Here is a 25,687-nt window from a genome sequence, read left to right on the forward strand (position 1 = left end):
CCCTTTCTGTACGGCTCCATACTGCTTTCTCAGCATCTGGCATGCTCAGTGCTAGCAGAGTGGCACTGCCAACCCTGAGCCCAGATCACAAAGAGGCACTCGGGATGCCTAAGGACAGGGGCTGTCCTCACAGGGTCTGTATCTCCCAGCTCCTAGCAGACTCCAGTTCACTTGGGTTCTGTGTCCACTCTTCAGATAACCACTAAAGGCAGAAAAGGGGCCCTGCTGGGCTGGGCCTGGCCTTCATAACCAGCTTGATTCGAGGGGGCAGAGAGAAGGGATTACCCACATCTATCTAAACGCTTGGACTGTGTTCCTACTCCAACAGATAAGCAGAGATGCTACGCTAGACACGATGACCAATATCTACCCAAGAACTTCCATTTCCAGCCTATTTGTCATGCTCAATTCCTGAATGTAGCTACTTCACAGAAAAGGTCAAAACATGATCTCTGCTTATATAAAAACTCTGAGGCTCTGTGGACAAACCTGTGCAGTAGAGAACTAAACCATTTCACATCAAGGTCTAGACCAGATGAAACAATGCTCTCAGTAGCAGCTATGATAGAGCGGGGTGGGGGTGGGGTGAGCTCAGTCGGTCGAGTGCTAGCCTAGCATGTGCGAGCCCTGGGTTCCATCCCCAGTGCATGCTATCCTTGCACTTGGGAAGTAGAAGCAGGTAAATCTGGAGTTTGAGGTCATCCTTGGCTACATAGAAAGTTCCAAGCCAGCCTATAATATGTGAGCCTTTGTCTCTGAGGGGAAAAAAATAAAGATGGAAAAGATGGAACAAAGGTAACTGTGGGAGTGCTCTCAAATGACTAGAACAACAGCTACCCAGCTACATCCTAATTTGTGGATGTATTCAGGACGAATGGCTTATGACTCGCTGTTATTAAAGCATACTCAGGAAAAAACAAGCAGTCCATGGGGCTTCTTATCATTTGAGAACTTTTAAATGCTAATTTTGCAGAGTGGTTTCATAACTCTACACTCTGGGGGGACTGTAGATAAAGTCTGAACCTCACGTTCTGATGTAAGATGCTTTTCTAGTTAATGAGTAACATACATTAGAAAGGTTGCATATATATATATATATATATATATATATATATATATATATATTTCTTGGTATATGGAGATAAAGATGGAAATGTACTCTTCAAAGCTGTTATTATCACAGTAAAGAGATGAAGTCTCTGATCCAAGTAGTCTACAACTCCTGAAATGAGGGAGTGGCAGGTAGAAGGGACCAAGTATCAAATATACCAGCCTATGGTGGCCATTCCCATCCAAACTACCACATAAGTAAATCAGCATAGACTGGAGGGAAACATTTTCTTTGCAACCCAGTCAAAAATGGCTCCACCCTCTGCAGTGGGGGAAGACCCAGTTCTCCCTTCCCAGGGTGTTCACTGTAGGGATGGTTTTAAAAGGCAGTCCAGGACAAAGTTATCACAAATGTGTAGGATGACAAGGAGAACGGCTCCCCAGTAAGGTAGCCCATAGGTTTGTTTTACATAGAAAACTAGGCACTGAAAACACAGTTTATGGGTAGGGGGCATGCTTAGCATGCTTAACACTCTCCCTCGAACCCCCAGCTCTATAGAAAGTAAATGTTGTGTACCAAAATACATGTACATGTCTTTAAAATGAACAAAACATTCAAGCTACCCAAAAAAGAATGTAATGAAAACTACATTTTTCTCACAAGCCTTACTGCAAGGCCCTGCTAACAGTTTCATATAGCATGAGATGCAAGCAACATACATATATGGTCATACATTTATACAAATTACACTAATACCCCTTCCTTGGGCAGTGCGTGTGTGTGTGTGTGTGTGTGTGTGTGTGTGTGTGTGTGTGTGTGTGTGTGTTTTCTTTACCCAAGAATCTCAAAATTTGCTGAAAGTTTCAGAAAGGCAGTCTTAGAAGAAAAGTGTTTTTCCCACCCCAAAACAAACACAATCCTGGGTCTTTTTCCTTATGTTGGCTTTTTGGTATCAGAATAAAAATTAGGCTGAAGAATAACACTAAAACCACAAAAAGAATGAACTGGTGTGTACAAAATCATTTCATGAATTCAACTATAATATCAACAGTTCTCACAATGAGATCAGGGGTTTGTCTAAATTAGCATCCTATTACATCTTAAAGACAACGTTACAGGACATCCCTATGTTTCTGTGATCAAACCATTTGTGATCAAAAGAAAATTGTATTTTAAAGTGTTTTCCCTCTTACATATTTATAGATAGAGGGGTAAGATGAGAGATCCACAAGTCTAAGATTAGAAACAATAAATAAATAAAACAATTTAATCAACAATATAAAGCAAGCCAGTGACACAGAAATGCAATACCTATGATGCCATCTCCTGTGTGGATTGCCTGCCACCCATGGCTTAGTTTACGATGTATACTGTGTACAGTATAAACTTTAAATGATCACCAGAAGAGTGTCCCAAGTAAAACTATTATCTTTTTAGCCCCAACTGTATTTTGACATATGAGACATAGTTAAATGTGTTATCTTATATGAGTCATGCCCAATGTCAGGCCTCACACATGCCAATTGCCTCATTAGTCAACCAACCTCTCTCTCTCTCTCTCTCTCTCTCTCTCTCTCTCTCTCTCTCTCTCTCTCTCTCTCTCCTCTCTCTCTCTCTCCTTGTCTGTCTGTCTGTCTCTTCCTCCCACCCCCTGAATTGAGTTTCCTGTCTACTAACTTGATCCTAGACTCGTCCCAAACCAGGCCCCTATAACCAACCAAGGAAAAGAGTTGACCTAGGAATGTAGCTGGCCAGACCTCCTCTCAAAAACAGAATACTTTGAAAATAATATAACGTTCAATGAAGGACTTGTGTTGAAGAAAGCGTAACTCTTAGTGTTTGCATCTTTGGGGTGTGTGTGTGTGTGTGTGTGTGTGTGTGTGTGTGTGTGTGTGTGTGAGCGTGAGTCCAGCTTTCACAGCCTCTGTCCTTCCAGATGGTGCCTGAGCCAAGCTTGTCACAGACCCTTAGCCTCCTGCTGCCTTTTAATGCTGGTCCTTGATTGCCAATGACCCCTGGCTGGACTGGCTCCTCAGCGCATTTAACCCCTCTCTGCTGGGTCCCTGTCTCATGCCGGAGGAGAGGCTGGTGAGAGCTGGGAGTGAGAAAGTGCCAAGTGAGCCAGGGCCTTCCACCCTTTCCGAGCTGGTGGCCCGCTTCCCAGCCTCATCACGGATGGCCAAGATCACTCCATCAGAGAGTTGCTGATAATACGATTTTCTCTATATTGCCAAATAAATGCTACCTATTTTCTGTTGTTAATATTTTATTTGACATGCCCAGACAATCAAGTCCCTGAATGTTTCCTGCAGGGGTTAAAGGCTAAGGACCACTGAATGTAATCCCTGGGAAGAGGTGCGCTTGGCAACTTAAAATTAAATCACACTAGGATTTTTAGTTTTAGTGTTTGTTTAGTGGCCAAGACAGCTCATGTTTGTCAGCACACAGAGTCAGAGCAAAGAAACTTAAGACAATGATTAATTTCCCTGTCAAGGCCTAAATCACTTGTGTGACACATGGATACCAGTTTTCAGAGAAGTTGATAACACCAGTGAGAATTTCCTTCGGTTAAGCTTGGCTTGCCTTTTGTGACATGGTAAAGAAAGTTGATGACTCATTTGGTGAGAATCTCAGAGTCCAGAGACAGAAAGGAGTGGGGGAGTCAGCCTTTTGGCATTCTTTCTATGTTGGATTTTTGTTAGCCTCACATCAGACTGTAAGAAAACAAGGTAAAGAATCTTAGTGGTTGATGCCATCCTGGAGAAATGGAATCTGGTTTTTGTTTTAGAGAGACTCTTTTCTTGTTTATTATTATTACCTGACTTACTTATGTGGTACGTGCATGCCACTCAGCACTTGTGGACGCCAGAGAGGAAACTGCTGGCATTGGTTCTCTTCTTCCACTGGGTCCCAAAAGTTGAACTTAGGTCACTGGGTTACATGGAAAGTGCCTTTACCCATGGAACCATTTTGTCAGTCCAAACTCTTAAATTCTTCTTCTTCTTCTTTTTTTTTTTTTTTAGACAGGGTTTCTCTGCGTAACCCTGGCTGTCCTAGAACTCAATCTGTAGAACAGGCTGGCCTTGAACTCAGAGATCCACCTGCCTCTGCCTCCCAAGCGCTGGGATTAAAGACAGGCACCACCATGCTCCACTTAAATTCATTTATTATTATTATTATTATTATTATTATTATTATTTTTATTTTATGTATATGGATGTTTTGTCTGTGCACCGTGTGTCTAGTGCCTGAAGAGACCAGAAAAGGGCACAAGATCCCTGGAGACTCGAGTTACTGATGGTTGTGAGCTACCATGTGGGTGCTAGGAACTGAACCCCAGTCTGGGGCTAGTGCTCTTGATCACTAAGCCCTCTCTCTCTCCAGTCCGGAAAACTCTATATTCTTGATTGGAACAGAGAGCTGAAAGATTCATGTCTCATTCTTTGTATGACTTTTTAAATCTTTACAGGAAAGTTAGACCGATTGTGTTTTATAATACACAAAGGAAAACCCACCCAATATTCTGCACAAAATAGGAAAAGAATCCTAACATTAATATTTTCTTGGCTTTTTTTGGATATTAAGGTTGAAATAACAGCAATGGTGAGTTTTTTATCACTAAGATTTCATTGGTCTTTTTTCTTTCAAATTATTAATGTAATAGGAAGCCACGCCCTGTGATTTTGGTCCATTGTTCACATTCATCCCTCTTCTGATCAGTAACCTGCTATGGGATGTTTTTCTGTATGCTGTGAATATGTGTTGCTCTGATTGGTTGATAAATAAAGCTGCATTGGCCTATGGCAAGGCAGCTTAGAGGCAGGCAGAAATCCAAGCAGATAGGCAGGAAGAGAAAGGAGAGGCAAGAAGAGACGACAGCCTGCCACCCAAGGAACAACATGCCAGCAGACCGTAAGCCACGGAACACATGGCAAAATATAGATTAATAGAAATGGGTTAATTTAAGATGTAAGAGCTAGCTAGTGAGAAGCCTGAGCCATTAGGCCATACAGTTTGTAAGTAATATAAGCCTCTGTGTGTTTATTTGTCCAAGTGGCCGCAGGGTGGGTGAGACACAGGAAAACTTCCAGCTACAGTAACCCTCATATGGCTTGCCAGTCATTCGTATGCATAACCTCCCAACCCTCTTCACTCATCCTGATGACAGCCCTCCCCACGTATAAAATAGTTTAGAATTGATAGACGTGTGTGGGTGTTTGCACAGCTGTGCCATGTTAACCTGTACGTTAGTCACAGCTGGGCAAAGGCTGAATAGGTGAGATTAGATGAGTCTTTTAGTCCATCTGTAACCAAATGGTCAGGCAAGGGGCTCCGAGGGCCCACCTCCTTGTGCAGCCTTGCTCTGTGAACAAATGACCTGTGTTAAGATGAAATCCTGGTGTATTTATTGGGGAACTTTTCCGTCTGAAGCCTGGGTGTATTTTGATTGGTCTTTTTCAAAGTGCAGCATTCTAAGAATCCAAAGTCTTTGTGTCTGCTTCTCAAACGAGGCCCCAAGAGGCGAAGTGGCTATCACTCTGCAGTTCCAACAACTCCGAGTTGGAAGGACATTAAAGAGGCTTTTGGGTGGTGGCTCTCCCTTTCTCTGCCTTCACACGGGCTTCAAGTGGCAAGTCTACGTCAGATATACCCCTCACTGCTCACGCCTGGGAAGGAGTGTGGCTTCCAAGGAGAGCTTGGGATGTCCAGGAGAGAAGGTACACCTTTGACGTGCCACTGTCCCCCTTAACACTCTCTGTAACATTTTCACCTTCTCCTTGTTCTGTTTTTGTTCTGTAGCAGTGGGAATCGACCCTAGGGCCTCAAGAATGCTAGGCAAATGCTCTACCACTCCACCACTCATATACAATAACAGAGACAAATGCTCTACCACTTACATACACACCCAACACTTTCGTTACCTGTTTGATTAGTTTTGAGACAAACTCTAAATTACCCAGGCTGGGTTTGAATTCATTCTGTAGCCCAGACAGGCTTTCAACTTGGGATCCTCCTGCCTCAGCATACAGAGTAGCTGGGACTACAGGCCTGCTTCATCAGGCCTGGCAAGGAAGGTTTTTATTTTATTTTATTTTATTGTTTGTTTTTAAACAGGAAGGGTTAATGTCGATTGAAGCATGGGAGAGAGAGGAACAAAAGGGGGAGGGAGGGAAGGGGGAGGGAGGGAGAAAGGAAAGGGGGAGGGAGGGAGAGAGAGGGAGGGAAGGGGGAGGGAGGGAGGGAGAGAGAAACGAAAGGGGAATTAAGAAAAGGATATATTACGTGTCCTAGAGTGGGTACAGGCTTCTCAAGAGAGCCATGGGCCCCTATATCCTTACGCAGAGAGAACAGGGCAGAGGGATGAGGACTTTACTCAGAGCCCTACCACAGCAAGGGCCAGAACTTGCCCTCTGTACATACAGTTCTGCCGTCTCTATCTGGCAGCCATGATTTCACCAGGCTTGGCACACCAACAGGAGAAGCCAGAGCCCAGGAGGGGTGCAGAGCTGTAAACGAGAGCCCCGGGATCTCCCACCACGGGAGGCCCCAAAGACCCAGTTATAACTGGTCTCCTCAAACCAGCACCATGGTGTCCCCCATGCTTAGCACTTACAGTGCGGTTTCTTTAGAGAAATTCATTCACTCTTTTATCCAGGACACTGACTCCCTGCTCCCAGAAATGACACCTCCCAGACTCCGGCCTGGTGCTGCCAGTTTTAGTGTTGATAGTTTAAAAAGCTGAGTCACAGCCGGGTGGTGGTGGTGACGCCTCTGAACCATTTAAAAGCTAAAACCAGAAAGGTGTGGATGAATTGAGGCAGACAGTCAGTATTATACAAGAACATCAACGGTAAAGTGTAACCAATCCAATCTGGTTGCTCTCTAGACACTTCCGACTGGCCCCGCCCTCTGATGGCCCCGCCCTCTGATGGCCCCGCCCTCTAGCGGCCCCGCCCTCTAGCGGCCCCGCCCTCTAGCGGCCCCGCCCTCTAGCGGCCCCGCCCTCTAGCGGCCCCGCCCTCTAGCGGCCCCGCCCTCTAGCGGCCCCGCCCTCTAGCGGCCCCGCCCTCTAGCGGCCCCGCCCTCTAGCGGCCCCGCCCTCTAGCGGCCCCGCCCTCTAGCGGCCCCGCCCTCTAGCGGCCCCGCCCTCTAGCGGCCCCGCCCTCTAGCGGCCCCGCCCTCTAGCGGCCCCGCCCTCTAGCGGCCCCGCCCTCTAGCGGCCCCGCCCTCTAGCGGCCCCGCCCTCTAGCGGCCCCGCCCTCTAGCGGCCCCGCCCTCTAGCGGCCCTGCAGGTTTTTCTCTGCATTCTCTTTTTGCTTTAAGGAGAGCTCCTGGGGTCAGAATGGCCTTGGGACTTTGTTACTTATTTGTTGCCTCAAACCTCAGAAGAGCACCATCATAGGTCTGGAAACCAGAAATACTATGTCTATGGTCAACAAACTGTTCCCTTGTGATAAGAGAAGTGATTTTGCCAGTGTCCTGGCAGATCAAGGAGCCCTTGGGTATGCTTTGGGCTCCAGGCGTTTAATGCAGCTTCCTGTTCAGGCAAAGGCCTGACAGTGCCCAGAACCCAATGGGGACACTTCTCTTTTCCAGAATCCCTTTTGCTCAATTAAAACTTCTCTGAGCTTATGCCAGCTTTCCCAAATGGCAGCAGGCTAATCTGCAAAACCTGACCTGCAGTAAGAGCGAAGGGTCAGATCTCTGGCTTTCCCAGCCCGGGCTGCAAATTAAAACCACCTGGGAGAAGAGTCGTTCTTAAGCAATCACAATGCCGGAACCCCTACCCCTGACCAATTGAATTAGGAGCTCCCAAGAGGGGGCGGAACACTTGTATTATTCCAAAGCCCTTCTATGCTCTGATGTGCAGCGAAGGTGTAGTAGTTAATACCACGGTTCCACCAGAATCGGAGAACAGCTGTACTGTGCGGCACCTGTGAGCTCCGTGCTTGTTGTGTGTCCTTCTTCCAGATCTTTCCTCCTCATGTCAACGCTGCAAAGACCGGTCTTGTCGTCAAGACCAAGCCAAAGTGTGTGCTAGCGCTCTGTACCCAGAGATTCACAGTTGGGTTTTTCCAACTCCAAGGCTTGTCCCACCCCACCTCATCCCACCCAAAAAAGCACACGTGTACATAATGTTCAAGTTTCTCAGATGTGGGCCAGGGGTCACTGGTGGTCTCCAGGGTGATTTTACGTTGTGTGTGGATGTGACAAGAAATGACCCTGGACTTACAACAGTTACTCATTTCTTTAATTCTCCATGTAAAATCTTCAGATTACTTTTAGAAAAACGGCTCGGCTTTGCTTTTAATAAAAAGAGAAACAAAAGATGAATCAGTAATGCTTGGGAGTAGAATGTCTTTAATTATACAAAATTATTTGTCAGTGTTATTTTGGGACTCCATGAGCACATTGTAACCCTGAGAAGGGGGATATGAATATATAAGGACAATGTCAAAGTCAAAGCCAAATCCAGTACAACTACCGAGGTAATCCAAGGGGAAGTAGAAACAGGGAAAGAAGAAAGACATTGTTCTTGCCTTGTGAGACACCACTGATTCACCTTCCAGCCCACCCCAACCCTTTAAGGAGATGCAGATCCTAGCAAGCCCCAAGGTGAGCTACAAAACACACCCCATGAATTGAATTGCATCGTGAAAAACCTACAAAATGTCAAAGTAATAGGGACTGAAGTTCGGAGTTCGGGTGTGGGCTGGACATGAAATGTGGGACAATCGTCAGAGGAATCAAATTGGATGGGTTGCCTTTGTATTGGGACAACGAAGCAGAGATCCTGAACTCTGTGGGGTAGCTCAAAGGGTGATAAAGTGGTTAGAGCGGCTCGGACAGTTTGGCTGGTCGGCTGAAACACAGTCCAGGAGGTGAGTGACGTTAAAGTTGAAGCCCAGAGCTGCTTTGGTGTCACAGAGGAAAGTGACCAGGGGCTCAATGGGACTGGAATGTTACACTAGATTTATCCCGCTAGGTCTGCTCATCCATGCTAGGTCTGCTCAACCATACTGGGTGGGCTAGAGGACACTGCTCTTACCATGACTGTGAGATTTTTTTTCCAGTGGGTCCCCAGCATCGTTTGGGAACATTGTAGCCTCTCCCCACATGTCAGGAATTCCTATGGGAACCACTGCCATGCTGGGGCCCATAGCTGCAATGGGGATAACTGGATGGGCATCAGGGTTAATCACAATATAACATGGGTGCGGTGACGATAAGGACAGTGGAATCCAAGAGTAGTAAGAATGGCTTGGCTCTAGGGGATGTGGGGTGCTGCCTAACTGGCACATGGGTCCTGAGAGGGGACATAGACAGTCTACGTTGTTATTTGATTGTATATGCGAAAGCTTTTTTAAAAATTTATTTATTTTTATTTTATTTGCATTGGTGCCTTGCCTACACATATGTCTATGTGAGGGTGTCAGATTTTGGAGTTAGAGACAGTTGTTAACTGCCATCTGGGTGTGGGAATTGAACCCAGGTCCTCTGGAAGAGCAGCCAGTGTTCTTAACCGCTGAGCCAAACCTCCAGCCCATGTGGGAAAGCTTTGATGTCTAATGAACAGAAGCCTAACTTGAACTAGCAAAAGATGATTGTAGCTTCTCAACTACTTGCCTAACTTGAACCAATCTATAGATCCAGAGGTGTTGTTGACATCACTGTCTCCAATTCCTCTCCCACTTGTTTTAGTGTTGGTTTTTGTTGGTTGGTTGGTTGGTTGGTTGGGGTTTTTTTTTTTTTTTCAGTTTTTTTATTTGTTTTGTTTTGTTTTGGTCTTTTGTTTGTTTGTTTGTTTAGTTTTTGGTTTTGGGGTTTTGTTTTTGTTTTTGTTTTTCAAGACAGGGTTTCTCTGTGTAGCTTTGCGCCTTTCCTGGAACTCACTTGGTAGCCCAGGCTGGCCTCGAACTCACAGAGATCTTGTTTTTGCTTTTTGTTTTTGTCTTGTTTTCTCGTCACAGGGTTTCTCTGTGTAGCCCTGGAACTCATCTGTAGACCAAGCTGGCCTTGAACTCACAGAAATCCACCTGCCTCTGCCTCCCAAGTGCCAGGATTAAAGATGTGCAGCACTTTTATGTGTAGGAGCGTTTTGCCTGCGTGCATGTATGTTCACTGCATGCAAGCTGGTGCCCATGGAGGTCAGAATAGGACATTTGGTCCTCTGGAACTGGAGTTATGAAGGCTGTGAGCCACCATGTGGGTGCTGGGAATGGAACTCAAGTCCCTCTGGAAGAGAGACAAACACTCTTAACCTGCCGAGCCATGAGTCCAGCCCCGGGTTTACTGTATTTTTCTTTATTAAATCTGGCAGCTTTTATTCAATGCACAATGTAAGCCTCTGCCGTTCTCTCCTGGGATCCCAGAAATGAGGAAGAAAATGTCCTCCTGGCCTCCCTTTGACTTGCTGACTTACAAAGATGTCAGCTACAAGAGCTCGCTCCAACACTGTTCTCTATAACTGCATCTTTCCCTTTCATCCCCACAACTGCTGCCTCTGCTCTACACAGTTCCTTCATAGCCAGGAGCAAGGACAGTGTGGGGGCATGCATCTAGTATTTCTCAGTCTGGGGAACAGGATGGGTTCTTGGTCTCTGAGGAATAGGCGGGCCAAGAAACAGAAGTCCTGGGACACAAGGAGAGGATGGCTGGGGAGTCACTGGCCTTAGCCCCCTCCCATGAGCCCTAGCAGGCATGGTGGTTTTCTGAGCAGAGAGCGCTGCTCTTATTGCCATTTTATGGATGAGGTATTCCCAACATCACTTGCCAAGGAAAACATCCTCCTGAAGCAAACAGAGCATTCACTGTTCTAGATTTACAGATGGCAAAGTCCATATGGGATTACGAGATATACCCCTGGGGTGTTTAAATAGCACCAGAGTTATACAATTAGTGTACAAAGCCCTGCCAACTCCGTGCAGAAGGCGTGGGGGGTATGTCACTCTCTGACTGATGTTCTCGGGGCATTTGGAGGTGACAGTAACTCAGCTGTTTAGCTGGACAATCTCTCTCCAGGAGGCCAATCCCCATAGTTCTCTGTCAATCTTTCTAGGAAGTAGCGACCAAAGACATGGCCTTTCTTTTCTGGCTCTTCTCTGCTTCTCCTACCACTTGACTTTTGTGTACTAAATCTTGTTTTAACTAAAAATATCTTGATCTTTTTCCTTACTTCATCTTATTTGGGGAAGGACAAATGATCCTAAAGATATAAGCGTGGCATAAAGAAATTGAGAGATCACATTTTGCGACTGTGAACTCAGGGTTTCCAGTCTCACTGAGGCTAGTTCCTCCAAACTCTACCAGCTGTTCAATTTAAAAACACCAATGCCAGAACCAAGGCTTGGACATCAATATAAAAACATAAAACCTCTTTAGCTGCCTTTCATGTGCAGCCAGGGCTGAGGAAGGTGGTCCCTGGCCATCAAGCCTTTCTCAGCCAATGAGAACCACACGGTGGAAAGTTGGTAGCAATACCCAGACCCTCACCAGGGCTATCTATGAAATAATCTTCCCAGAGGGTAGGAAATCCCTGATGTACCCTGAAGGGTGAACTGTTTCAGGGATGCTCAGAGCCTTAACAGGGAGGAGGAAGGGAGAAAGCTACCTTGGAGTTCAGATTTTCAAATTGAGTCATGAAGTTACTTACAACTCTTTGGGTTGGGCCCCTTGCTTTCCTATTGGAGGGATTCAAGGTTGGGTGAGCATAGATCCCCTCTCCTGGTGTCCTAGCTTGATTTCCATTCCTGTGATAAAATAAGCCTGACAAAAGGCAACTTTGAGGAGAGGTCATGAGTTTATTTTAGGTCATGATTCCAAGTTATAGTCCATCATAGAAAGGAAGTCAAGGAAGGGACTGACATTCTCGTCACATTCACAGTCAAGAGCAGAGAATGGATCCATTTCTAGTGTGCTCGGCTCACTTTCCACACTCTTACCCAATCCAGGGTGCGATCCATGAAGGAGTGCAGCCCACAGGCAATGTATTCGAGACAGTCACTCTCTTATAGCTGTGCCCACAAGAGAATCCGTTCTAGACAGCTCTTCATGGAGACTCTATTCATAGATGATTCTAGGCTGTACAAGGTTGACAATTTATCTTCCCAGCACACCTCATCTGTCAGATTGGAGACAGGACTCTTGACTTAAAGTCCCAAGATTGTGCTGGGCATGGTAGAGCAGGTCTTTAATCCTAGCACCTGGAAGGCAAAGGCAGGTAGATTTCCGAGAGTTCAAGGCCAGCATGGTCTACACAGTGAATATCAGGAAAATCAGGGCTACATAGTGAGACCCTGACTCAAACAACAATAACAACAACAAACAAACAAACAAACAAAACAAACTCCCTAAGTCTAGGTCATGGTTTCTGTTACGGGGTGTGAGTATGTGGTAGTGTGTGATAGTATGTGTAATAGCCTTTGTGTGTGTATGTGTGTGTGCATGTATGTGTATTTTTTTAAACTGGGACTTTCTCAAAAGTTTTCACCTGGCTAAGTCTAAATTCAGAAAAGACTACAGATCTTAGTGGACTTCTGTAACAAAACACACACACACACACACACACACACACACACACACACACACACACACACACAAAGAGACAGAGAGAGGAAGAGAGAGAGAGATTTTTTTTTCCTCCTGGGCTATACATGTAATTCAGATCTTGCTTTCTAAGATGAAAGGAAAGATACAAATTTTCCCAGTTGCCATGTTATGTCACAAATAATTTCCTTCAAAATCACAAAATTGCTACAAAGAAAACAACCCTGAGTTAAATTAGTGCCCGTGGAAGATGCTAGAGTTGTAAAGTGTCTATGTGGAATATTAAACTAGTTAGTTAGATGGCAAAAATTTTCCCTGAAAACCATTTCATAGCTCAGGGGCTGGAATGTGCAAGTGCATACTCATGCATGCTTACACACACACACACACACACACACACACACACACACACACACACACACACACACACGTGCACACACATATACACACACATGCACACACACACACATGCACACACACACACACATACACACACACACTGAATAAATGAATTAGTGATAGTAATGTACCACTCTTGTTTAGATTTCTTCCCTCTGCATGGTCTGTTCTCTGGTTCTATCTATCAGCTTGTTGTTGAGGGTTCTAATAAAATAATCTTCTCTAGCGTGGGTCACTTTAGGAATTTGGAATCTACCAAGAAGGGAGATAAAATCAGCTTTTCAAGGCAAGTTTATTGCTATTTTTAAAAAGTTTATTCAGGGACTGGAGAGATGGCTCAGTGGTTAAGAGCACTGGCTGCTTTTCCAGAGGACCTGGATTCAGTTCTTAGCACCCACATGGCAGCTCACAACCATTTGTAACTCTGATTCCAGGGCCTCCGACACCCTCCTTTGGTCTGTATGGGTACTGCATACACATAGCACACAGACATACATGCAAATGAAATACTCATACACATAAAAATAGCAATAACAAACGTTTTATAAAAGTCTATTCAATATATTTTGGGGAACCTGCATTTATTTTTTTAACTAAAAACATTTCAGTCATTCATCTTATTTGTATTATAGCTTTCCCTTCCACTTTAACGATAGAATTATAACTATTTTTCCGTATCATTAGCCTATTCTGGAAATCATGTATCTCTTTAAGAGTTACATTGTTTTACAATATTAAATAAGCACTACGGTCAAAAAAGTTAGAGGTGGTAAGTCCAACTGTTTGACTCTTTGGCCTTCTGCTTTCATTAACATCAGTTGGTGGGACAAGTTTCTCACTCGCTGTCCAGTGGTAATCCAGACTTCATTATTTCTATTGGTGCATGGTTTTCACGTTACAGATGAACTAAGGTTACTATGTAGAATTTCCTGTATGGGGCATAGAAATGATTTCCAGTGTTTTCTATAATCAGTGCTGGGATTGAAAACACACTACCCTCGGCTGCACAGCACATGGTTTTTTGTTTGTTTGTTTGCTTTCTTGCTTTTGTTTTTCAAGGCAGGGTTTCTCTGTGCAGCTCTGGCTGTCCTGGAACTCACTCTGTAGACCAGGCTGGGCTTGAACTTGGAGATCTGCCTGCCTCTGGGATTAAAGGAGTGCACTACTAACCACTACCTGGCTCACCATCTGTAAGTTTCAACCATTTGTTAAGGCTTCTCTGGAGTTGAAGGCAGCAATAAACTCCATAGGTCCTGCCTGGGTCTAACATGTGGAACAGATGTTCACTGTGAACGGGATGGTACAGGCATGTCTCTTCTTAACATTGCCATGTTGTAGGGGAGTATTTCTCAAACTGTCACTCATTTACTAAAATGTTCAACGTGGTCAAGATCACTTGTGCTATTTTTAAAATATTTTTTACGTCAATGAATTTTTTAAAATTTTTTCTTTTAGTTTAGGGCTGGGCACATGCCTTAGTTACCAGAGTGCTTGCCAAGCATACAGGAAGCCCTAGGTGTGGTGTTACAACTGCCACAAGCCAGTCATGATGTCAAGTGCATGCATTCCGAACAAAGACATGTGCATGTCCTTATCCTCTACAAAAAGTGAAAAAAAAAAAGCCACAAAATAAAGATATGTGTATGTCCTTATCCTCTACAAAAAGTGAAAAAAAAAAAACATGACAGAGTTAAAACTAGTTAAGCAGTTAGTTTAATATTCTCTTTCATAACCCATGCTCATTACCTCCATTCTGTCCTTCCTAATATTTACCCTTTCTTGTTCTCTTTCCTACATGTTATACTGTGCCCACATACAGATTTGTTTACACATACACATATGTTATTGCCTATATTCTGCAAGCGAGGGAGAACATGATACTAGCTTTCTAACAGTATTCATTAAACAATGATTTCCCCCAATTATTTACTTGTTTACTTAACCTGGATTTTTTTCCCCAGTGACAAAGCACTAAAAGGTGGTTGCACTCTTTGTAGAACACGGTGACACAGAGACATTAACCTTAGGAAAAACTATAATCCCATGCTAAACTAGAAGGCCAGACTGTGACAGATTCTAGTGGAGTATAGAAACCATATGCTTAAACACCAATGTTCTTTACATTTGTGGGAGAGATGTTAAAGCTAGTGAAATTCTAGCCATTGACTTAATTCCATCTAAGAAGCTGAAGAACAGCCACCCACAAAACTTGAGTTCATTAAAAGCATAAGTCGAGTACCACGTCTTATCCAAAGCTCCACCAGGTGAGAGGGGCAAACGCAAGCCTCTGATCAAGGGTAAACATTGTACAAAGTCCTGCTGAAATGGGCTGAACTCCAGCTGAACCCAGGGCTATTTCAGATGAGTCTTTTGAGTTTCCTCAGGTAGAATTCCTGGAACATTTGAAAGTCTGAGGGAGAGCAGATGGCAGCCTTGTACTGCCGTGTTCACACCAGCCACCTGAACCCTTGAGACACCTGCTCATTCATCTTAGAAATCAGGAAGGGAGGAACACACAAAGGCCCCACCATCTTGCAGACTGCCATGTTGCAGAGTATGGACTTTGAAAGGAAACAGGAAATGGATGTATTGGATCCATCAGTTCTAGCAAAAGCAGTGCAGTGGACCTGTGCGCCATACATTGTTCCCAGACACTGGAATGCCAGTGGAGGCTGTTGGGCCTTCAACACGCAATATCATTCTGTAGGCTAGTTAATATGCTTTTCTTGAGCTTCTTCTCTGCTTGAAACTGTTTTTTTGTTGTTGTTGTTATGTTTTGTTTTGTTTTTGTAATCCTACCACTTAGGAAGCAGAGGCAAGCTGATCTCTGCAAGTTCAAGTGCAACCTGGTCTACATAGTAAGTTCCAAAGCCTGCCATGGCTACATAGTAAGACCCTGTCTCAAAAATCAAAAATGAAAAAAAAAAGCTGACTAGCAAAAATAAAAAAGATTTTTAGGCCGGGCGGTGGTGGCGCACGCCTTTAATCCCAGCACTCGGGAGGCAGAGGCAGGCGGATCTCTGTGAGTTCGAGGCCAGCCTGGGCTACCAAGTGAGTTCCAGGAAAGGCGCAAAGCTACTCAGAGAAACCCTGTCTCGAAAAACCAAAAAAAAAAAAAAGATTTTTAAAATTACCATACATATACAAAATAAAGAAATAAGTTTAAAATGTAAAGATTTTTAATGATGTCTATGTATGTATATAGATATGTGCACATGAATGTGGATGCCACCAGGGCCAGAAGTATGAAATCCCACAGACTGGAGTTACAGGTGGTTGTGGACCCTCTGGAAAAGCAATATGTGCTCCTAACCATTGAGCCATCTCTCCAGATCCCCCCCTTTTTAAGGGCCAGTAAGATGGCTCACCAGGTAAAGATTTAGTTAAGATAAACACCAAGACCAAAAGCAACCTGGGGAGGAAAGGGATTATTTCAGTTAACAATTCTATACCCACACTCCATCGTTAAAGGAAGTCTGGGCAGGCAGGAACTTAAGCAGGACAGGAACTTGCAGCCAGGAACTGATGCAGAAGCCAGGAAGGAGGAATGTTTACTGGCTTGCTTCTCATAGCTTGCTCAGCCTTCTTTCCTTTTTCATTTCTGTTTTTAATGTTTATTTATTTATTTGTTTGTTTGTTTGTTTGTTTGTTTGTTTGTTTATTTTGGGTTTTGGTTTTTTGAGACAGAGTTTCTCTGTGTAGTCCTGGATGTCCTGGAACTTGCTTTGTAGACCAGGCTGGCTTCTAACTCAGGAATCTGCCTGCCTCTGCCTCCCCACCCCCACCCCCACCCCCGACCAAGTTCTGGGACTAAAGGAGTGTGCCACCACGCCCAGCAAGGCTCCTTCCTTCTAGCCCAAGAGTGGCTCTGCCCACAGTGGGTGTGGCCTCCCACAGCAATCACTAATCCAGAAAATGCACTACAGGCCTGCTCACAGGCTGATCATTTTCTCAAATGACTCCAACTTGTGTCAAGTGGACATAAAACAGCCGGCACAGGCACCTACCCCCAAGTCTGACAACCTCAGACTGACCCCCAGAACCTACATGGTGGAAAAGAGAATGATTCTCTGACCCCCACATGCATGACAAATCACAAACATAGGCATGCATATAAACAAACAAGTCAATGTAAAAAAATAATAGCGAGCCTAAAGAGATATTTACCAAAAGAATCCACAGAAAAGAGCTGGAGATATGGGTCAGTGGTTAAGAGCACCTATTCTTCCAGAGGACCTGGGTTCTGTTCCTAGAACCCACCTGGCAGCTCACAGCCATCTGTAACTCCCATTCCAGGAGATCTAATGCCCTCTTCTGGCCTCAGTGGGCACATGGCACACACATGATGCACAGACATAAGACAAAACACCCATATGCATGAAATAAAATAATAATTAAAAAATTTTTTCTTGGTCTTTCAAGACATAGTTTCTCTGTATAACAGCTCTTGGCTGTCCTGGAACTCACTCTGTAGACCAGGCTGGCCTCAAACACACAAAAATTGGCCTGCCTCTGCCTCCCAAGTGCTAGGATTAAAGGCATGTGCCACCACCGCCCGGCAATAATTAAAATTTTTAAATAAAAAATATTCCATGATGTAGCAATTCTTCTACAGGGTATATACCCAAAGGAAAGAAAGTCAGTGTGTCAATGAGGTAATCTGTACTCCCACGCTCATTAAAACACTATTTGCAACTACCAAGAATTGAAAATAACCTGGGGGGTACGAGGAGGGAGGAGAGGGGGAATCTATGGTTGGTGTGTAGAATGAATAGAAAATTTGATAAAATAAATAAAAAGGAAGGGAAAAAAGAAATAATAGACCATTTGGAAAAAAAAAAAAGAAAGAAAATAACCCAAGTGTCCATCAGTTGATGACTAAAGAGAATGTGACTCATAGACACAATCGAATACTACTCAGCTCTAACAAGAGCGAAGCTCTGTAGTTTGGGACAGCATGGATAGAACTAGGTATGGTTGTGTGAAGTAAAACAAGACGAGGACCACACCTGTCATTCGTTTGTGGGATAAACGCGAGTTTATCTCCCGGAAGTAGAATGCTGCCTGCCCAAGGCCGGAAGACAGAAGGAGCGGGGAGGAGAGGTGGTCGGTGGATACGGTTGAAACAGGAGTATGAAAGTGCGCAGGCGCAATGTACCGGGCATTTCGGAGTCAGAAGAAGGGAGTGGGAATGTTTTCCCTCACAAGGAAATGTCAGATATTTGAGAAGGGAGGTATGCTGGGCCTGATGTAAGTATTACCCGGCCTGTGCATAGAACCATAGTATGGCAACCCAAGAATGTGCATATGTTAACGTTTTTTGTGTATCAATCGGCTCTTGGATTTTAGAACACAGCGTACAAAATGTAAAAGAAAATTTTTCTCTATAATTTCCACCCAAAGTAAAAATCTCTATTGAGGTTAAAATATGATTTTAAACACAAATCTCCAATTCTTTTTTTTAAAAAATTATTTATTTTTATTTTGTGTGTATGCGTGTTTTGCCTACATGTACGTGTTGGTGCACCATATGCATATGTTGCCATTGGAGGCCAGAAGAGGGTGTCAGATCTTCTGGAACTAGAGTTACAGATGGTTATGAGTCATCATGTAGGTGCTGGGAATTGAACCTGGGTCTTCTGCACGAGCAGCCAGTGCTCTCAATCACTGAACCCTTTCTCCACCACCACCACCCCAACTCCTTTTTGTGAATAATTAGCTTCTCATAAACATTCTGTCCATGAAATACCTTCTTTGCAATCCTGCAATGTTCCAATATCCTTTGGAAGGTGTGTGTGTGTGTGTGTGTGTGTGTGTGTGTGTGTGTGTGTGTGTTGACAAGAAGTTAGAATTACAGAGTCTTTTTAAGATTTAAAAAATTAAGTATGTGTATATAAGAGGTGTGTGTGTGTGTGTGTGTGCATGTGTACATGAGTGCAAGGGCTCAGAGTCAAAGCATCCAATTGCCCTGGAGCTGGAGTTACAGGTAGTTGTGGGCCCTCTGACTTAAAGGCTGGGAACTGAACCTGGTTCCTCTGAAGAGTAGCACACATTCTTCCTAGAAGGGAAGTAAACATGGCTTCATCCCCCATGTGGCTTCTAATCCCAGACTCACTCTAGGTCCAGGGTTTGAAATCAAGGTGGACCAGAAGAGTCTGCCCTATGAAATCAAGCAGCCGTCCCTCTCCTCCTCCCTTATGTCACCTCCAGAGGCCGCATGAATCAGTGGCATGATTCAAAGCACTCCACTAAATACTAGCTCAAGCCGTGTTCCCCTAAAATGCTGAAAGGTTCTCTCTCCCCGGGAGTATGTGTGCTCCAGATGTCTTTGAACTCTCACTAGAGGATGGGGTGTGAGTGATGCCAGACTGCTTTGTTGTCCTTAATGGACTTATCCTGCTCCAGGGACTTTCCTGAGCAGAGGCTGACCACCAACCAGCTTCTACCTCAGCAGTGTGGACAAACCGATTTGCTTCCTGTCAGCTCTGGCCTGATGATTCAAGTTGGAAATATGCAGCGAAGTCACAGATGCCAGCACCCTGCCTTGTGATTAATGGTGTGTGTGTGTGTGTGTGTGTGTGTGTGTGTGTGTGTGTGTGTGTGTCTGTGTGTGATGACATTTCTCCTAGAAGTAGCAAAGCTCCATTAAAACCGGCCAGGGCTTCAGTCAAGTACATTTACAGTTACAGCGATTTCCCAGTTCTCCCTCCCTACACCCAGCAAGGCTTGCACTCAAGTTTCCTTGTTTGCAGGTTCGGAAGATGGCCTCTCACAGAAGCAGCGAGCACCTCGCAGACGGTGTCAGCAGCCCAAAATGTTGAGTAGCCCCGAGGACACCATGTACTATAACCAGTTAAATGTGAGTTCAAAGTGGCCGTGAAGCCGTTTTACCGGCTTTGTTTCCAGTTAATAATTCTGTTATTAATACCTGTTCCAGCCCCTCCAGCCCCACCCCCACTCTCCTCTACTCTCCTCCTGAACATGTGCTTAGGCTCTTTATCTGTTGCTTTCATGTCAGGATGTCTGCCTTCACGGTGAATAATTGATGTGGTTTATCAAAGACGAGCAAGATGCATGCTTCATCAGGCTCACTTGAGCCCTTTGATCAAAAAAATTATGCTGTGACTTCTGATATTATCAGCATCTGCTTGCATTCAACACAAAATCACTTTGAATTAAAAATTAACGACTTGGTGCTTCGCTTTGACTGTGTGTTCTTGGCCCTATCCACAGGGAACTCTAGAATATCAAGGGAGCCAGAGGAAGCCAAGAAAACTTGGGTAAATATCTGTCTTCTTAGTTTTCAGCAACTGTAAACAGAAGGGGTCCTTTGTGATACCATGTAAAAGGCACAACTTTCCAGAGAGCCTTCTGAAAATACTCCACCCAGATACTGCCACCGTTATTCACACTAGCAATTCCTTTTCACGGTAGCAAGTACACAAAACTTGAATCCATTCCATCCAGAAAGGTTGAAATTGTCACCTAAGACGAATGTTATTTCTCCTGATCATTCTGAGGCATTGGAATCATAATTAAAGACTGGCTGTGAGTTGTACAAAACCCTCTTTCCGTAAGAGCAAGCACTTTCCCAAGTGCAGACAGGCGCTCCCACCATATTTAATACTTCCTCAGACTTAACACTTGCAAGGAATGACGAGAAAGAAGTACCTGGCACATTTGTTTGTCAGCTCACAGTGGCGGCCAGAAAGGAAGGCGATAATTGGCACGGTTCTGAACTGAGGGAGGTCAGAGGCGGAACTGTCTGGAGAGGACACCAGGAGACAGACCACTTAACCACATAAAAATCAAGTTACAATGTGACCACAAGTTTTAGGTACTTACCGTGGCCCAGAAAGGTGAAAAGCTTTATTATCAGACTCAAGATACTACCCCAAATGTGGGGACATTCAGAGCTGGTCAGGGTGTAGCCCTGTTCCAGTCCCCCACCACCACCACACACACACAACTTTAGGTACACCAGAGATGATCATGCTATCTGTTTGATTTTCCTGTTGAAAATCCTCTTTTCTCTGTTGCAGACAAATCAAAGTGCTGGATGGGGAAGACCAATATTACAAAAGTCTGTCCCCTGGGGCCTGTGTCCCTGAGGAAAGCGACTCAGCCCACCCTTTCTATTTTCCCTCATCCCCCAGAGGAGACTCTGTTGCTCAACACTGAGCTGTGCTTTCCAGCCCCAAATGTGTCCCAGGTAGAAGCAATCGTGGTAACTGATCATCTAATAAGAAAGCGCTGTCATGGGGTCAGCTTCTTTGGCCTGTGCTTGAACCTTGCTGAACAACTCACAGATCCCTGAAGATTCTCTTGCTCCCAAGCCCTTCACCTGCCCTGCAGCCTCTGATCTCTTCATCCTGGGAGAACACCCCTGCTTCATCAAGGCAGTCCTTCAGGCTCCCGACAGCTAGGAAAGCGTGGACAGTCCCACAGCAGGACAGTTGTGAAGTCTGATAACTTGTCTGTTTTTCCCACCAAGTGGAATCCAGCAATTTCTTTCCTGCTCTTCTCGAACCCCGCCCACTCTGCTGGGGTTTCTGCATCTGCTTCCCCCAGAATCAGGGCTTCACTGCTGAGTGCATTTTTCCAGGAAGAGTGGTCCAAGATTTCTGTTTAGATGCAAAAGTTAAAATCTTTCAGATTCTTTCTACAGGGCAAAGGAATGCCCCTGTGGCACGTTGTTATGTTGAGAGAGTCTCTGCCTGTTTCTTCTAGCTTGCCTAGAGAAGCCCATCACTCCAGCAATGAAAAGCAGAACGTGGAGAGTGAGAATTTGGACCTGTGCAAGTTCAGGCCGCCTGATTTCATAGCTGCATTCCCTGGTCAGCTGTCTCCATGGGCTGTGACAGATGGCAGAGGACAGGGCTCATCTTGTCCATCTCTGTGTTTCTCAGACCTAGCTCAGGGCCTAGGAGAGTGGACACCCAGTGCATAAGAATGAGTTATTTCCGGCGGCATGCTGGCCGGGGAGTTACTTACATGTGATAGATGAGTTACCACTTCTCTTATATATAAGCGAGCTCCGATGTTTTGCTCAAGGGTGAGCTGTTCCTATTGTAATCGTAATGGCATTATATGATGTCATACTCAATATAATTCAGTAGAAGCTGCTTTCTTGAGCACAAACTCTGTGTAAAACAATATGAAAAGCTGCTTATGTGCTATAAAAGCAAAACCCCATCTAAGATTCCTTCTCTAGAGCAGATGCTCTTAATATTTTCTTTCTCTAAAATACTTAGTTGATTTGAGAAAAAACACTTTAAGAATATTAGAAAAATATTATTATCAGAGGTTTTTTCTTTAACAGAGGGCATTATAAATATTTTCCAAAGAGGAACAGTTAAGTGAAGTTGGTGTGTTAACTTTCCCTGAGAAGACGCGGACAAACCTCTGTACAGCCCAGATGAGACAGCAGTGGCAGACCCAAGGGAAGAATCCACCCAAGTCCAGCCTGCTGAAGCAGTGGATAAACTGGGCTTCCTGGGGCTGGGAGGCCGAAACCCAAGTTAAGAGCAATTGTTCTTTTTTTGTTGTTATTGTTATTGTTGTTGTTGTTGTTTTTCAAAACATGGTTTCTCTGTGTAGGCCTGGGCAGCCTGGAACTCGCTCTGTAGACCAAGCTGGCCTCAAACCCAGAGTCTGTCTCTGCCTTCCGAGTGCTGGGGTTAAAGGTGTGTGCCATCACCTCCAGGCAGGAGCACTCGGTCTTGCAGAAGACCTGGTTCAGTTCCCAGCACCCACATGTTGGCCCACAAATACCTGTAATTCCAGTTCCAGGGCACCTGACATCCTCTTCTAAACAAGGCACACATGTGGTGCATATACATACATGCAAACAAAACACTCATACATATAAAATAAAATAAATAAATCCAAAAAGAAAGTAATTGGGGTTACAGACAGGAGCATGGGTGAAGGGCTGTCTACAGAGGCATGGGCAGCTTATAGACAACGATGCCACCAAAGAATACCCCTCCATAGCAACAACTAACCCCTCAGAGAGAGGCAGAGCCCTGTACACAGCCTTGCACACCTTTCTCACTTCCACAAGGAAATGTTAGTGAGTGCTGTCTTGCCCTGAATCCACAATGGCAATGGCTACATCGTGCCCAGAAGACAGAGTTCCACAACAGAGACATGTGAAGAGCTCAGAAATTATAATGGTATAAGAAATAGCTCTAGACAGTTTTAGTAGCTTCATTGTGCTTTTTTTAAAAAGCTACATCTCGGGGGTTTTCCAGATCTTCATTTAAAAGGTAATGTCTATATGGTGTGAGAATAGAGCAGACAAAACAAAAATAATTTAGTTGCTTAAGAAATAATGCTTAGGGTAATTCTGTGACAGAGTGGCTAGCATGTGCAGGGTTTATTCCCCGAGAACAAGAAGAATGAAGAGATGAGAGAGGAGAGAGGGAGAGAAAGCCTAGAATACGCAGATTTTCTTTGAGTGCCTTCGGAAATTTCTCTTTTATCACTGATTAATCTACTTTGATGTAACTGTTTTCCAAACTGTTGAATAAAAATGTTCATAACGTCCTGTACGTCCACACACAATGTAATTGTAAGCCTGCCTTGTTCCTTTCTCACTAAAATGTGTCTACAAATAAAGATTTAAAAAAAAGACTCACTAAATTGTAAGTCAGAGGTTATGTAATAATTCGCGATACATCTGCAACTCCAGGCTTCGGTTTTGGAGCTGTGGTTGGTGTCAACTCTAGCATGGATAAGGTAGACTACAGACTTTTCTCTTGGGTTGTTCATAACGCCGTGAACTTGAGGGTGATTCTTCCACCAAATAGATGATAATATGTTATAACCTGGAACTTCATGTTCATCAAAATAATAACCACATGGTAAAAAAAAAAAAAAAGCGTAATCAATAATCCAGAAAAGCTGTACCAGAGATCTCATACCTCCCCATAAGAGGCAATCATTTAAATACTATTTCTGATTCTAGCCAGGGATGCTGTCCCATGCCTATAATCTCAGCACCTTGAGAGGCTGAGACGTGAGGATGTCAGGTCAAGGCCAGCTTGGGCTACTCCCCAGACTGTCTCAAAAAAACCAAAAATTATTTCTAGTGCTTCCAATGATTTCTGCCACCCTCTAAGCACAGTCACATGTCGCAGAAAGGCATGATGGTCAACAATAGGCTGAACATCCCACAGCAAAACATAAGCTGCACCATACAGCCTAGGTGTGCAGCAGGCTAGACCACCTTAGGTTTGTTTGTTGTTTGTTTGGCTTCTTCAAGACAGGGTTTCTGTGTGGCCCTGGCTGTCCTGGAACTCACTTGTAGACCAGGCTGACCTCAAACTCAGAGATCCACCTGCCTCTGCCTCCTGAGTGCTGGGATTAAAGGCGTGCACCACCACCGCCTGGCAATACCATCTAGGTTTGTATAAATCCTCTCTATAATGTTCCCACAACAAAATCAATCTTTATTCATCATACAGATAATATTTATTCTCCCTCTTATGACTTATTTCTCCCCCTCTTCTCCTTCCTCTGCCTTCTCCAGTATTTACCATTTTATTTACCTTGACCTTGGCTACCTTTCAGACCTTACGGTGTATAATTAAGCATTTCTCTTTTGAGCTATCCACTTTCCGCGGCATCCATGTGACTATCTCTAGTGTGAAGGAAGGCAGCAGGCTGCAAGTTGGTGTCAAGAGAAATAAAATGGCCCTGGGCGTAGAACCCTTTGTGAAATCTGACTGCAGACCCTCGGCTCGGTTCCTGCGCTGCAGCTGCTTTCTCTTCAGATCTACCTACATCCACTTTTCTAGCCTTCTTTAAGTGTGTGTGTGTGTGTGTGTGTGTGTGTGTGTGTGTGTGTGTGTGTGCACAAAATAGGAGACTCGGCTCAATAAAGTATCACAGTGCAACCACCATGTGAGCACTCCTGCAGTCTAGAATAGCATGTTCTCTGAACACTAGGATGGACGTTCCCTCCTCTCCCTAGGCCCTGCACTTCCCCGAAGACACGCACACTCACGACTTTAAATGTGAAGACTTTCTTGACTCTGATTAGAGCTTTATACTTACAGTGTCCCAAGCACTGTAGTTAGGCTTTGCCTCCTATGGTTAAGTTTCAGGGACTTTGGAAGCTTTGTTTGTTTTCTGAGACTGTTTCTCTCTAAGCATCCCAGACTGGCCTCAAATATATGATCATCCTCAGCCAAAGCCTTCTGAGAGCTAAGAATACGGGAGTGTGCCACCACCCTGGACAGCTTTGGGGAGCTACATATAAATGGAATCACATGGTAAGAAATCCTTCAGATCTCACTTCCTTCGTCTAATTGTTCCATGGATGCTGCACACCTATATCGTGGGATAGAAATGGAGTTTATGTGTTATCATGGGTGTGTAGTAGTCTAGTGTATGACAATTAACAACGGTATTCTTTTCCTGGGGAAATGTAGATGGTTTCCTATTGGGGGCTAGTTTGGAAATCGCTGCTGTGAGCGTTGCTGCATCTGTCTGTCAGTGTCCACTTTCATGCTTTCCTGTTGGCCATGACCCTAGGAGCAGAACTGAAATACAGTAAGGCATGTGTATCTTCACCTGGACACACACTGCCGAAGTGTTCTCTTGAGCAGCTGGACCGATCTGTGATCCCACTAGTGATTCAAGAGTGGTCCCAGTTTTCTGCTTCGTGCCAACTCTTACTGT

The 25,687-nt window shown here is 44.6% G+C and overlaps 1 protein-coding gene across 1 annotated transcript in view; it reads left to right on the forward strand.

The window, feature by feature from the left end:
- Positions 1-23,584, forward strand: part of Myo3b (myosin IIIB) — a 352,122-nt gene extending 328,538 nt beyond the window's left edge. Inside the window, exons 31-33 of the mRNA XM_052723122.1 lie at positions 19,750-19,856; positions 20,231-20,277; positions 21,040-23,584. Of these exons, the coding sequence (XP_052579082.1) occupies positions 19,750-19,856; positions 20,231-20,277; positions 21,040-21,178 (293 nt within the window). The 3' untranslated portion in view covers positions 21,179-23,584. The remainder of the gene's footprint in view (positions 1-19,749; positions 19,857-20,230; positions 20,278-21,039) is intronic.
- The last annotated feature ends 2,103 nt before the right edge of the window (positions 23,585-25,687 follow it).

The sequence above is a fragment of the Peromyscus californicus genome, unplaced genomic scaffold (genome assembly GCF_007827085.1).
Source record: "Peromyscus californicus insignis strain IS unplaced genomic scaffold, ASM782708v3 Scaffold_7__1_contigs__length_154581171, whole genome shotgun sequence".
Lineage (NCBI taxonomy): Eukaryota > Metazoa > Chordata > Mammalia > Rodentia > Cricetidae > Peromyscus > Peromyscus californicus.